This window comes from Triturus cristatus, chromosome 4_1 (genome assembly GCF_964204655.1).
Source record: "Triturus cristatus chromosome 4_1, aTriCri1.1, whole genome shotgun sequence".
In the NCBI taxonomy this organism is placed as follows: Eukaryota; Metazoa; Chordata; class Amphibia; order Caudata; family Salamandridae; genus Triturus; species Triturus cristatus.
Genome location: NC_140585.1, coordinates 932,312,243 through 932,326,674, shown reverse-complemented (window position 1 = coordinate 932,326,674; position 14,432 = coordinate 932,312,243). Strand labels below are relative to the sequence as shown.

Here is a 14,432-nt window from a genome sequence, read left to right as displayed (position 1 = left end):
CATGGCAAGGTAACACATCTCTGTCACTGAGCCCAAACTAGTCAGCTCCCTACCTACCAATTCCCCTGTGGAGCACAGTAATGGCCTGGCACACATCTTTCAAAAGAAGATAATGGACATTTACTCTTCCTTTCCTGATGTGCCAATCCTGGATGATCCTTTGTCAAGAAAAATCTGCATAGAGCACCCGGTAGATGGCCTTCTGGCCTTCCCTGACTTCACACTGAGTCTTCGCACAGACTTGTTCAGCGAAGTAAAGTCAGGTTTCCCCTTAGACCCATCCCCCCTCCATATTCTCTGACAAGGATCAGAAAGCATCTTTCCGATTCTAGTAGATCTGCTGAACATGTCTCTAATCAGTGGGCCCAGACTAGATCCCCTATGTCTAGGCAACTATAGGCCAATTTCTTTGCTGCTAGGAGTATTCAAGCTTCTAGAGAAACATGTAAACAAGCATCTCCCAATGTTCCTTGAATCCAACAAAGTCCTCCGCCACACCCAAATGGGGTTCAGACCACTACAAAGCACTGAAACAACACTGTTGGCTGTGGTGGCGGAATTGAGACGGCTGCTGGACCAAGGTGGCTCTGCAGCCATTCTCTTAGATCTCAGTGCAGCTTTCGACACTGTTGATCACACCATGCTCATAGAGAATCAAAGATGCAGGCATTGAAGGCAGGGCACTGAAACAGCTCACTTCCTTCCTTGAGAATAGAACCTTCTAGGTGTTCGACCAGTCCTGTTACTCGGACAGCCTTCCAGTGAGTTGTGGAAAAGCCCCAGGGCTCAGCCCTAAGCTCCTCCTCTTCAACCTGTTATTCACCCCCTTGGCAGAAATCCTACAATGAAGACACACAATTAGTCATGTCAGCTTCTCCAGAATCCAGCTCTAATCTCCTCCAATTTGCCCACTTTCTACAGGAAGTGGACAACTGGATGGCAAACTGCCTGAAACTAAATGAGGACAAAATAGAGGTCTTGCTGCTGGTTAACAGTATCAGAAACCAGGTGCCTACACTTTGACCCAACTGTTTTGGGAGCCTTCCAAGCCCAAAAATCCAGAGAAAGATACTGGACATCTGGCTTGATAACAACCTCATATGGACTGTCAAGCAAAAAAGCTTGCAACAAGCTATTGCGGCATTCGAAAAATGCTCAGGAAGATCCTTGACCTTCTCCCTTTTCCATCCAAAAGGCTGATTTTTCTGGCCCTGATAATCTCACGCCTTGACTATGCCAACTCTCGGTATTTTTGCTCCCCCCGATATGTGCTAAAAAGGCTGCAGGGTGTTCAAAATGCCTCTGCCCTTTTCCTAATGAATATCTCCAGGCATCAGCCTGCCAAAAATGTATTGGTTGAACTTCATTGGCTCCTGGTGGAGTCGTGAGTACAGCTTAACACCCTTTGCATTCTACACAGAGCACTTCACAACAAAGGGTCTGTGCTGTTACAACCATGAGCCTCGCCCTATACCCCTGGCAGGCTACTTAGATCATCCTCGACCCGCCGTCTGACTGTTCCAAAGATTCTCAGATCAAGATGAGGAGGCCGTTCGATGGCCTATTTGGCCTCCAAACTTTGGAACTCCTTACCTTCTGAATTACACCGATCGGACCAAAAACTTCCCTTCAGAAAAGCCATGCACACTTGGTTGTTGCAGTTTGACTTGTGCTTTATTGGTTTTAGTGCTGGGAGGCCTCCAGGTAGCCATGCGCTTTACAAGTCTTATAGAATAGAATAGAGCAGAACTTTAGTCAATCCATTAATGCCAGGATCACACTACTACCCCTTGAAGCACAACAGTCCTATATTTACTAGAATCCATTGTTAGATGTGACATACAAACTAAAAACTCATATTTCTTTCTAAGAACTCTTCCAAGTACCCAGCCACGCAGTCTTAAATAAGGTATCTGTAGAAATATGAATAAGACCGAGCACTTTGTTATCTGATGGTTCTTTTTAGCTAAACAAATGATCTTCAAGTTTTGCACCCACGGAGTGCTGGTAGCATGGAGTGTAGTTTGCATCATGCTCCTGGAATGTTCTAAAATTTGTTCAAGTGGTTCCCAGGGCTAGTGACTGCTAAATAGATGACTTCTCATGTTCTATTTTGACAGGCTTCACCAGAGATCGGTAGCGAAATTTTGAAAGGAGACTTGAAGAACCTTGAGGTGGAGACTGCACATCTCCAATCCCAGCTCAGCGACTCTCTGAAGCAACTGCACCAGAAAGAGCTGAGAATCCAACAGTTGAACAGCAAAGTGAGTACATTCATATTTTCTTTCTGCTAGTAGATATCCATTTTTTTAATACAACATTTTATTGATTTCAACTTAGACAATCCGTTCCGGGCCACTCTCACATAAATTAACAACTTAGATAGATGGCATATCTTCCCCAACATTAACAGCCCAATAAGCATATTATATAGGCTCCATGTACCTCTGCTAACCCCTCCTTCCCTCCCCCAGTCTTCAGGTGGCACCAGTACCTTCAAAAGACCAGATTCCCTCATTCATGGCATGGTTCAGATTGTCTTGTTGTTCAAGGAAGATCCCTTTAGGTCGGGTCCAGTCGGCCATATTTTATAGTGTTTCTGTGGACACCCCCTGGCCATGTAAATGGGAATTTCTTGGCTCATGCATAGATCTAGGCCTACCCCCCACATTTCATCGGGCAGGAGGTTCTACACTTTTCCACGCCTTGGCTATGTCCCTTTTGGCTACAACCAGTACTAACCATAACAGGGCCACCTGCCATCTATTATTGTGGGTCTGTTGTGATATGGAGAGTAAATTTAGGGTCCCTTGGTAGTCCCCATCCCAGCACATGTCTCAAACACACAAGCACCCCCTTCCTAAAGGAAACCAACAGTTCACATGTCCAGACGGTATGCAGCAAATCACCCATCTGTGCCCCATGCCCCTAACATCGCCCCATCTTCCACTAATGTTCCTGTGTGAAATAAACTCTGTGTAGGTACTTTAATTGTATTAACCTGCTTTGAGAGGCGATTGCTTATTTTTTGGGGGAGGCAAGATCCTCTTTCCAATCGTCATCTGTTAGGGGTCCCAGATCCCTGACCCACGCTGTCCATAGTTGGTCAAATGTATATTTTAGTTGATTACCAATGAGCGGTCTACTTAGGAAATTTTGTGGGTGATTATTTCGCCGAGTAGGATCTTGGCTTCTATGGGACTATGCTCTGGTAGGTCTGTCAAGGCTGCAATGTGGAGAATGAGGGTGTGTTGGAGTTGTACATATCTGAAAAATTGACTGTGATGTTGGTCATACTCCCCCCTATAAATCTGCAAATAATTTCTTCGACAGACCTTACATGCTATCTCCCAGTTTAGAGACACCAATTATGTCCCAGGACCTGAAGCCCTTTAGTTCAGCCACTTGTCGCAGTGCAGATCCACAGCACAGGAGGTTTTATATATTCAAGAGTCCCGTCCACTTCAAGACTTTGTGAGTGTCTCTCCATATTTGGATTCCTAGCTTTGTAGCCGGTTATAGAGGCTTGAGGGGAGAGTTACTATAGAACAGGTGTAAGAGTCTTGTGTCTTTCATCACCCATCTCACTTCGGCGAAGGCGGGGACTTCCATTGTGGCGAACCACCAGTCATTGATGACAGTCAGATGTGATGCCCTATAATAAGACACAATGTTATGAGTGGCAATGCAGCCATCGTAAGTCAACTTGTAGCATTAGATAGGGTAATTTGTGGGGATTGATGGTTACACAAGAAGTCCTATAGGAAGGATAATTCTGCAATACCAGGCACAGGATAGATAGAGGATAGAGGAGCATTCTATAATTGACAAGAGGGAGCGTTGACCAGGACCTAAGGTCTTGAAACAGCCGTTCCATTTGGGGCTGAATATTACTTCCCCATGCCCTCTGTGGGTTGCTTGTCATATAAACACTAAGATATTTAAAGCCGACCCATTCCAGATCCGACCAGGTGCAGCCTATGGTTTATATCGAGGTGTTGGCTTTGTTGATGGTGAGGCTTGAGAATCTGCTGAAAATTTGCATTATTTTAAGGACTCGAGGCCCAGATTCTTGTGGGTTGTCGAGAAATATTAGGACTTCGTCAGTATACAACGCTATCCCTCCAGTGATGACTGGTGCCCATCCCTGACCAATGCATATTACCTCAGCCATCCTGCCAGCGGCTCAGTCGCTCCTGTAACTAGAAGGGGTGATAGGGGCTCCCCTGTCTTATCCCCCTCTGTATTGGGAAAGCATCAGAGAAGTAGCCACCCAACTGTACTCTGGCTGTCATTTTGGTGTTTAACAGCCAGACTTTGCTGATAAATTTATGGCCAAAATTCAGTTTAGACAAAAAGCAGAATATGTACACCCAATGTACGGAGTCAAAGGCCTTTAAGAAGTTGGCCAAGAGTAGTGTGTAGGCCCCAGGCATCTTCTTGGCTGAGACTAAATCATTGTGAATACAACGGATATTGCGTCTTGTCGTGCATTGGGGCATAAAGCTTCACTGATACCGATGAACCAAGGAGCGGACAACCCAGAGGAGATAATTAGCTAGTGCATTAGCCTAAATTTTAACCTTCATGTTATGAAAGAGAGATAAGGTGACAGAAGGGCAGTGGTCTGGAGAGAGTCCAGGTTTGGCAATGAACACAATTTCTGCTGAACAGTGGTCCGGCAGGAGCTTTTCCATTTCCTGAGGCTCGGAGAAGACCACCGACATCTGGGTCCAAAAGTTGAACCTGATTTTAATTTTATTTTTTTTAATACTGCTGGGAACCCATTGGGGCCCTGGGTTTACCAGACTTGAGTTGGGTCAGAGCTTCTGCCAGCTCTTCTTTGGTAATGTCTCCGTCAATGGAGGCCTTATCTTCCATTGACAGGGGGCGGACAAAGAGATCTGCCACAAAGTCTCTCAGGGACGCATGATCAAGTCTTAGGAAAAAGCAATAAGCAATACCCTTCTCGCCCGATACTTTGTTGTCTGCTGCATCACATAGACATAAGCTATGGGCTCACAGCACGTAGTGTTGGTGCATAACCAATGCAGGGTTTTACTTGCTTTATCTCCCTATTGATAAATATGACTTTGCATGGCAAACCACGTGGACCTTGCCTCATTCAGAAGTTTCAGTCTAAGGATGGCCTGTGTGAGTAGCAGGTCTCTGAGGGTTGAAGGCGAGGGTGACGCTGCATGCTCCTATTGTACCTCCAGGAAATGAGTCTCAAGATTAGACTGCTCTTGTGCTGCTGTATACTTCTGCATGTTGTGTAGGTAATTATGTCTTGCTGCAGATTCGCTTTTAGGGTCTCTCACAATGTCACCAAAGAGACCATTAAGTCCCTGTTTGCTTCTAGGTAGTGTACAATAGCTTTAGAAATGCTGGTTTTAGAATCTGCCTCCAGCAGCCACCAGGGGTTCAAGCCCCAGCACGATCTCAACGCCTCTGGCCCAGTCACATTACTAGTTCCATCGGTGAATGGTCTGACAATCCCTTAGCCAAAATGTGTACCCCCACACGCTGAGTTTTAGAGCATGCACAAGGAAGTAATCCAGCTGAGAGAACACCCATGTGCCCCAATGTAGAAAGTGCAATACCTATCTCGGGGTTGTAAAGCCCTCTATATGTCAGTTAAACCAAGCGCTTCAAAGAATCGTATTAGGGGCACAATTCCACTGGCCTTTTCTCCCTCTCTATTGGATTTGCCTAGTCTACAGTCTGCTGCCCCATTGAGGTTGAATCTCATCATGATCAGCCATCTGAGTGAGTGTGCATACGAAGAAAAGACCAGAGGAGGGTGTATGCGGCAGTCCATGAGGGGCATAAGCCTTGTGTGGACTTTTCTGATGTTGGTTAAAACATATTAGAAAGGAAGAAACATATCAACTCCCCCCAAACCCCCCCCCAAACCCTATAGTTTGAAAATATGAAGTGCCTGTCATGGAATGAGCTAGGAACAGTTGCCAACTGAGCAGACAAACCACAACTATGTTCCAGTCCAGTATACCAGGAATTGTTCAATTAGCCCCCAAAGTCAACCCTAAAATCACAAGAATGGCCACTCGGCTGGTGATCTCTCCACCATGGAAGGGATTTTGAATGTTCACAAGGATAGGCCAACTGCATATTGTCTATCACTTTGGGGACCACGGTTATGAGGAGGAGGGTCTCATGGTGGCAATTTCAGGTGATGCTGGTGTCGTCCGGCAGGGTCTCTGGTCTAAAATGGGGGGCTGTCCGCCAAGTGGTGTCATCCCCTCAACCAACAGTTCTGTCGTGGGAGCTGCCATCATCTACAGTTGGCTCGTTTCACTCCCTCACACCACTTCACCTTGCAAATCCCTACTTCCGAAGGCTGAATCATGGCACAGCGCAAGTATCTCCTCATACCATGTCCATGCGGCCCATGGTGTGTCGAGGAAGAGAGTTTTATCATAAAAGATAGCCTTCAAGCGGGCAGGAAAAGGCAACATATATTGTATTTGCATAGCTCTCATTTTTGTTTCATAACCAGGAACGTGAGCCGTTGTTATTGAACCTATATATAGTATAGTCTGGCAATATCATAACATGAGTACAGTTACATATTAATGCCTCAAAGTTCCAGGACTTCTGGAGGATAGCATCTCTTTCCCCTAAGTTAAATATGCGAGTGATGATAGGGTGTGAGGGGCTCTTGCTGGAGGTCACAGTGCCAAGGACCTGTGGGCCTGTTTGATTATGAAGCAAGCAGAAACAACATCTTCAGGAACCCAAGTCTGTAACCAAGTTGTGATGAATTGTGGAGGTGATGATCCCTCCAACCCATCTGGTGCTCCCACGATTCGAATGTTGTTGCAACAGTAGTGTTCCTCTGCATTTTCTGCCCACGTTTCAAGTTGGTGCACCAACCTTTGGGGTCCATACACTGTTCTGTGGAGAGTTCGAAGAGAGTGTTCGGTTACAGATATCTGTACCTCTGTGACCTTTGCAAGGTCTTGACGTAGTAACGAAAACGTCTACTTTGAGCTCACCAAGTTTTCCTTCTAGGTTGGATCCTGAGTCCTGGATAGCTGCAGGATTGAGGCTGTCTGGTCTTGAGGAGGTCAGTGGGCGGCAGGAAGGTGCCTTGTCTGGGATCACAGTGGGTTTTGTGAGCTCATCAATGTGCCCTTGTGAGGCCCCGGCCACAGGACGTCTGTCATTCCCCCATATCCGCATGGAGGCGCGTGCATTCAAAGGGGGTACCCCACTCTCAAGAAAGGTCAACACAACCGTTTACTGGCGGATACCATCCTTCTACAGTGGTGCAGGCTCAACTGTTGGGCAAATCTGGTGCCTCCTAAAGAAGGGGTAGGGATTCTCATTCAGTAGTAGGGACCTCCCATTCAGACGTCAACCTAAACCCACAGGAGCACGCCACCTGGGGTAGGGTGTTCCGTGCAAACCCTACTGCTGGTCTAAGGGCATCAAGGGCAGTCACCCTCCACAAAGAGGCCAATCCTACTACTTCTCCCCGCTCACCTGATCCTCTATTCAGTTGGATTGGGGAAGGCACATCCCCTCACATTTCAGCCCTCTCCCAGTTTGAGGAGAAATTGGGGGACAAAGGCCCCAGAGGTACGCCAGGGTTCGGCTGCTGGTCTTTAGCTGGGCCCCTGTGAGCCCATCCGTCCAGCCACAAGATCAAGTCGCCTGGCCGGCAAGGAGCCAGGCCGTCTCATCACAGCCACCAGGATAACAATGGCCTACTTCTTTCTGCGGCTGCACCTCTCTCTGCTGTCTTTAGTCTAGGGGGCTGCCTCGTGGGGCCGGGCACCCGATGGTGGAGGATGGGCACAGGTCTATCAGGCGGTCGAGGCCCAAGGCACGATCCCAGCCACAGGAACCCTGCGTGTTGGCCTTCGTTGATCTGCTTGTTGAGGGTCGGGGCTTGCGCCACTGTTCATCAGGGTCTGGAGCATGTCACCTTGCTGTAGTCCAGTTGGGGTGAGGTAGAAAGGGAGAGCCTGCACACTCTCCTCTCAGCAGCCATGTTTTCCTCTGTGCAATTATACAAATAGCAGAATGATTTTAACTTATGCATTCGTGATTTTTACCAGTTCACATTTACTAAGGCATTACTAAAGCATTGCTATGCATGGCTTCCATGGGAAACCTTTATAGTCTACAGCAGATTCTAAGTCAGGTCATTCAATTCTATGACGTAGCAACAGTTGCTAACAATACTAGTTACCCACTGCTGCTATGTCATAAAGGCCTTCCAGGCAAGGCATTCAGAACTCTCTGAGAGCCTGTCAGCGCAGCGCAGCGCTGCTTGTCTGCTTTAGCTGAGAGCAGAAAGCACAGCTGCAGGAGGGAGAAGGAAGCTGGAGAAGTTGGTTGGGGTCATTAAGGGTGGCAGGTAAGTTTATTTATTTTTTTACATTTGGGACAGGGAAGAGAGGCATGTAATGTATTGCTTACTCATTACTCCTCTACCACTCCATAGCAGTTGAAAGCAGGGGCAGATAGTGTTGGGGACAATACCGAACATAAAATTATAGATGGGTAAAAAGTGAATTACGGCGGTGTTTTTCACCTCTGGTTTCTGATTGATACATTAGATAACAAAATTTGTTCACTACTGTTGCTGCAAATTGGAGGAATTCAAGGCTGCTCTGACTAGCCTCTCTGACAAGGGGGAACAAGGAAAGGTTCTTGCTAGGGGCAGATGTGGCATAGCACGAAGGGTGGTAGGTTGGGTGGCTTGATGCCAGTTATTTAGTTTTTTGTTTTTTTTTACATTTGAGACATGTGGGAGATGTGTGTGTATATGTGACTGCACAATACTCTTCTGCCTCTTCATAGCAGTTGGGCACTGACTGACATTATAGGCAATGCCTCTCAGAATCCTTTGTTGAAAAACAGCCTGTTATTCACTATTACCCATCTATAATTATGTATATAGACTGCTGCTGGGTGCTATACTGTTTGTTAAAGGCCCTGAACCGGAGTTAACTATCTGAATCGCAAGCAAGGGCCTATAACGATGGTGAGGGCCTTTAACAAATGGTTTAGCCAGGGGCTGAAGGGCTATAATGTTGTTAGAGCATTCTAAAGATATAATGTTCTGAATTAAAAAGGGAAAAACAGGAAGACAAACATTGCAATGTTGGGGCAAGTTTTGACCCTGCATCACTCCATTGTCTTTAGTGGAGCATTCAACATTCCTATCCTATATTATCACTTAGTATCCTAGTAGAGTAAGGTATCCTGATTAGATGATGTTGATTTGTGCAAACATTAAGGCTCTCGAGGTGCCTGTCAGTTAAACTGAGTGATGAGATAATAATAACTGGAACAATTTCTGCATGCTTATAGTATTCTTAACTGTGGAATCTATTTTTCTCTTTCTTGAAATGAAGAACCTTTTAGCTTTCTGTGACCCCCACACCACACCGACCCACTCCAATTTGGAAGTAAGATCACAAGGAGCACTCAAAATTAGTTGTATTCCCACACTTATGTTATGCACATGCCATTTCAACTTCATAGCAAGCAAGGAAGCCTTTGTTTATGCAGCATCTTTTTTAGAAATATATTGTGGTATTGGCCATGGGTGCAGCTTTAATGAGACTTTGCTCTAACATTATCCAGAAACTCATAATACCCAGAGACATTTTTCAGAATCTTATTTTGTGGATGCAGTCTAAAGCAGCAACTTATTGGTTAGACAAACAGCGGAGATCTGGTAAACCATACATTACTTTCCAATTTTTTCACGCATCATGTCGCATTACAGAAATAGGTGATGTGAAGATGTCTTTGGTACTGACAAATCTCCAGTGAGGTGCTCAGCAGTTTAGAGTACTTTTATTTTTATTGATGTTTTCCCTGGAATGAAGACTGGGATTCAGTTGGGCTTTGGAGAACGTGAAGCCGAAAATAAACTCAAGATAGCACATGAAGGTTTTATTATTGCACATACTTGGGGATCTGCAAGTTCTACCCCAACGTTGGCCAAGATCTTGGTAGGTGATACACTCACTGCAACCAGAATAAATCAGATTCCGTTGAGCCGTTCCGTTGAAAGAACGGTTGTCAGAAAATCCCTGAAAGATGGAACATTATGTTCGAGGCATGTGTGGCTGTAGATACACATGCTGTACATACTCCTGACGTCCAGTGTGGGGCCCAGATACGTGCAAGTTTTTTTTCTTCGAAGAATTCTTCTCGAGCCCCGAGGTAGTGTTCTTGCTGGTAATGTGCATGGTCATCGGCTCCAATGTTAGATTGATTTCTTTCCCCCTTTGAGTTCGTATGTGTCTTACCGAGGTTCGGATCAACGCCATTGCGGTGTTGTCTTCGGTCCCTCTCCCTTCCGTCCGTTTTGTTTTGCTTTTGTGGCTTCTCTTTCTTGCATCATCTCGACGCACACATCTTCAATCGAACAGACATTGGGCTGACTTCACCCCTCGAAGGGGTCTCGTCTTCTGTTGCCTCCCCTGTCTGTTCCTCTCTGTCATTGCCACGCCTCGCCTGGAATGGAACAGTTGCCTATCCAGTACAACCCTTGGTCTCGTGCGAAATACCCATGAAATGATCTGTGTCGGGTCTGTAACCTCGGTCTCCCCCCCCCCCCCCCCCCCCCCCCAAGCATAAAGATGCCTCCCTCGATGCCTGCCGCTTCTTCCAGTCGACTCTTCGAGACATCTATCTCATTGCTTGGAAATGTCACACAGAGGTGCAGATGACACCCCAGCTTCAGTTAATCAAGTTTTTAGGAGAATGGATCACTTGTCCTGTCAAATCAGGGTCTTTAGTATTGGAAAACTTTATAGAAAACCCTCATATGAGTACACAGGTTGGGGGCGGTGTATCTTGATTCTCCGCCTTCGTATACAGTCACAGCATCTTCATTGGGTTTCTTTTGTATGTATGCTGTCCTCCACCTGGAGGTAGACCAACTGATTTTTCAGTAGTGTCCAGATATCAAAAGAAAGAGGGATGTGCAAGTGCTCATAAGTGGTGAATTTAAAATTCCCTACTACACTCGAATACAACACAATTTTATTAGAGATGCGGGTGAAGTGGGAAATTAAAATAATAGAGTGATGTTGTAATAGACGAAGTTACTAGTCTATTGCATCAATGGGTGAGGTCAACATGTTTCAGCCTTCTTGCTCATTCTTGAGGCTTTCGTCAGGACCAGGATGTGGAGGAGGCTCGTTCTGCCACCTTAAATAAGTGATCAAGTAGTCACTATTATCTTAGTATTATTCATAGATCTGTTGTATCTGTAAATGAATTCAAATTCGTATGAGTTTTACAATCATTGTTGTGCCCTCTATTAATTGTTAATCATATAGTGACTATTTGTCCTATATTATTCAATTGTGCTATGACAGTGTTAGTATAATTCACTAATTGTCGTGCTGTCGAATAAACAAATTCCGCAGGGTTCTGGGCGCGCTCATGCTCATTCAAAGCAAACATGGGGAAGCTGGTTTTGAACTATGTGAGGAGGGATGTGTTTACAAAATATATCTCAAAATGCGGTGTATCGGCATAATAAAATGGTTCCTTACGCATCGTCAAAATAATGAAAAATCTATGCGCGTGTGTCGTGATTGTAAATACGGCACTTAGAGCTGTGAATAGATCGCTATAGATTAATACGGTGCTTCACTGTTAAGTTAGGGATATCATCTACGGTATGGTCTGATTAGCGTGGTCGCGAGTGCCATTAACTTAGCCGAGTACGTGTAATTCCTCCGCACCACGAGGCAGACAACGAACGCGGTAAGCGACCTATTACTAAATGCTATCTAATTCCACAGGAATAGGCTCCTTCCCTGATCTCTGATGTCCCGAGGGAGCCACAATATGGCATTTGAAAAGGTAACAAGGCAGAATTACACGTACTCGGCTAAGTTAATGGCACTCGCGACCACGCTAATCAGACCATACCGTAGATGATATCCCTAACTTAACAGTGAAGCACCGTATTAATCTATAGCGATCTATTCACAGCTCTAAGTGCCGTATTTACAATCATGACACACGCGCATAGATTTTTCATTATTTTGACGGTGCATAAGGAACCATTTTATTATGCAGATACACCGCATTTTGAGATATATTTTGTAAACACATCCCACCTCACATAGTTCAAAACCAGCTTCCCCATGTTTGCTTTGAATGAGCATGAGCGCGCCCAGAACCCTGCGGAATTTGTTTATTCGACAGCACGACAATTAGTGAATTATACTAACACGGTCATAGCACAATTGAATAATATAGGACAAATAGTCACTATATGATTAACAATTAATAGAGGGCACAACAATGATTGTAAAACTCATACGAATTTGAATTCATTTACAGATACAACAGATCTATGAATAATACTAAGATAATAGTGACTACTTGGTCACTTATTTAAGGTGGCAGAACGAGCCTCCTCCACATCCTGGTCCTGACGAAAGCCTCAAGAATGAGCAAGAAGGCTGAAACATGTTGACCTCACCCATTGATGCAATAGACTAGTAACTTCGTCTATTACAACATCACTCTATTATTTTAATTTCCCACTTCACCCGCATCTTTAATAAAATTGTGTTGTATTCGAGTGTAGTAGGGAATTTTAAATTCACCACTTATGAGCACTTGCACATCCCTCTTTCTTTTGATATCTGGACACTACTGAAAAATCAGTTGGTCTACCTCCAGGTGGAGGACAGCATATATACAAAAGAAACCCAATGAAGATGCTGTGACAGTACACGAAGGCGGAGAATCAAGATACACCGCCCCCGACCTGTGTACTCATATGAGGGTTTTCTATAAAGTTTTCCTATACTAAAGACCCTGATTTGACAGGACAAGTGACCCATTCTCCTAAAAACTTGATTACCTGTACTAACCATTGGAAGCCGGATGGATCACTGCTTCTCATTCCCTCCCCTTTGATATTTACACCCCAGCTTCAGTGCCAAGGACCCAGAGGGGGAACATCAGCCAGAGCACAGCCAGCAGCTGAGGAGGAAGCCTTCTCGCCTTACGCAAGTTCAGGCTCAAACTTGGAGATCGAAGACCTCTACCCCACTCCACTGATTGTAAGTTTAGTCCCTCCTCCCCTACCCATCAACACCACTCATATTCCAAGCAACCCCCTCCGTCCCAAGAGCCAGACAGCCGTGCTCGAGGCACAGAGAAGGGCTTTCAGGATGCACTCTCTTCGTGCCATGATCGACACGAAACTTCAACTTCGGAAACCCCACACACATCCCCAGCTCGGAAAAAGAAGAAAATCCTGAAGACGCACACTCGGCACCAACAGCCTCCACCTCAGCACCAAAATGTTCTTTGGAGCCAAAACCTTCGGTATCGAAAGGCCAGTTGGTGCCGACGACCCATGCTCCAACACCAAAGCCCTCAACACCGAAACCAACATCTTTGTCTGCTCCGTGGTGCCTGTTCTCGAAAAGCTGCAGGACAAACTCCCATCAGCAAAACATCATGATCCACACCAACACTGGGTAATCCTCACCCAGTCACCAGCGCCCTCCAAGTAGGCATCCAATCAATCAATCAGGGTTGGTAAAGGGCAACTACTCATCCGTGAAGGTCTCAAGGCGCTGGTGGAGGAGGCGGCATCCGTTGAGTGCTGGTGTCATCCGAAGAGCCAGGTCATGAGGTCCTTCCTTAACTGGGGCAATGCTGGAGCTTGATCAAGAGATTGCTCAGCTTCAAGAAGGCTCTAGAACCTCCCCACCACCAACCAAGCAGAGGAAGAGGCATAGCTAGGCTACCAGCCCTCTTCCACATGCTCAGCCACTTGTCCCCTCTCTATCTTCTACCTGGCCTCAAACCCCACCGTCCTACCCTTCTCTTCCCACTGAACCCCTTCTTTACACACCACAGGGATCGCCACACTCTGATTTTGGGGATCAACATTCAGGGGATCCTCATGCGCCCACAAGCAGACACTTGGGATTCTTATGATGTTGAGCTGCCAGGGGACACAGGCCCCAGTCTTTACCCTGCCTGTCCCTCACTACCAGATGACACCTCCTCCTACCATGAGGTCCTCGGTAGGGCTGCCTCATTCCATAAGGTCCACATGCACAGGAAGGACATCAATAAGGATTTTCTGCTAGAAACTCTGTCCTCCTCACAGCATTCCATACTGTACCTCCCAATTCTGAAAGGCATGCTCAAACTGGCCATGGACATCTTTAAGAAGCCGGTTAAACCCTGTGTGACAATAAATACAAGCCCCACCTTCAGACTCGTTCTACATCTGGAGTTAGTCCACTCCAATTCCTTAGTGGTGCATAAATCTTGCAAATGAGCCAATTCTCGCAGTACTGCCGACGCACCCCCGCTGGACAAAGAAATCAAGTGCATCGATGCAGCTGGTAAGTGCATCGCAGCACAATCAGCTAAGCACTGGTGCATCG

At 45.9% G+C, this 14,432-nt stretch overlaps 1 protein-coding gene across 2 annotated transcripts in view; it reads left to right on the top strand.

Annotated features, from left to right (window-relative positions):
• The window catches only part of GOLGB1 (golgin B1), a 315,045-nt gene that overhangs the window by 243,093 nt on the left and 57,520 nt on the right, over positions 1-14,432 (top strand). For both annotated transcript variants that reach the window (XM_085653794.1, XM_085653791.1), the window contains one exon: positions 2,121-2,264. In XM_085653794.1, coding sequence (XP_085509920.1) covers positions 2,121-2,264 — 144 coding nt within the window. The remainder of the gene's footprint in view (positions 1-2,120; positions 2,265-14,432) is intronic.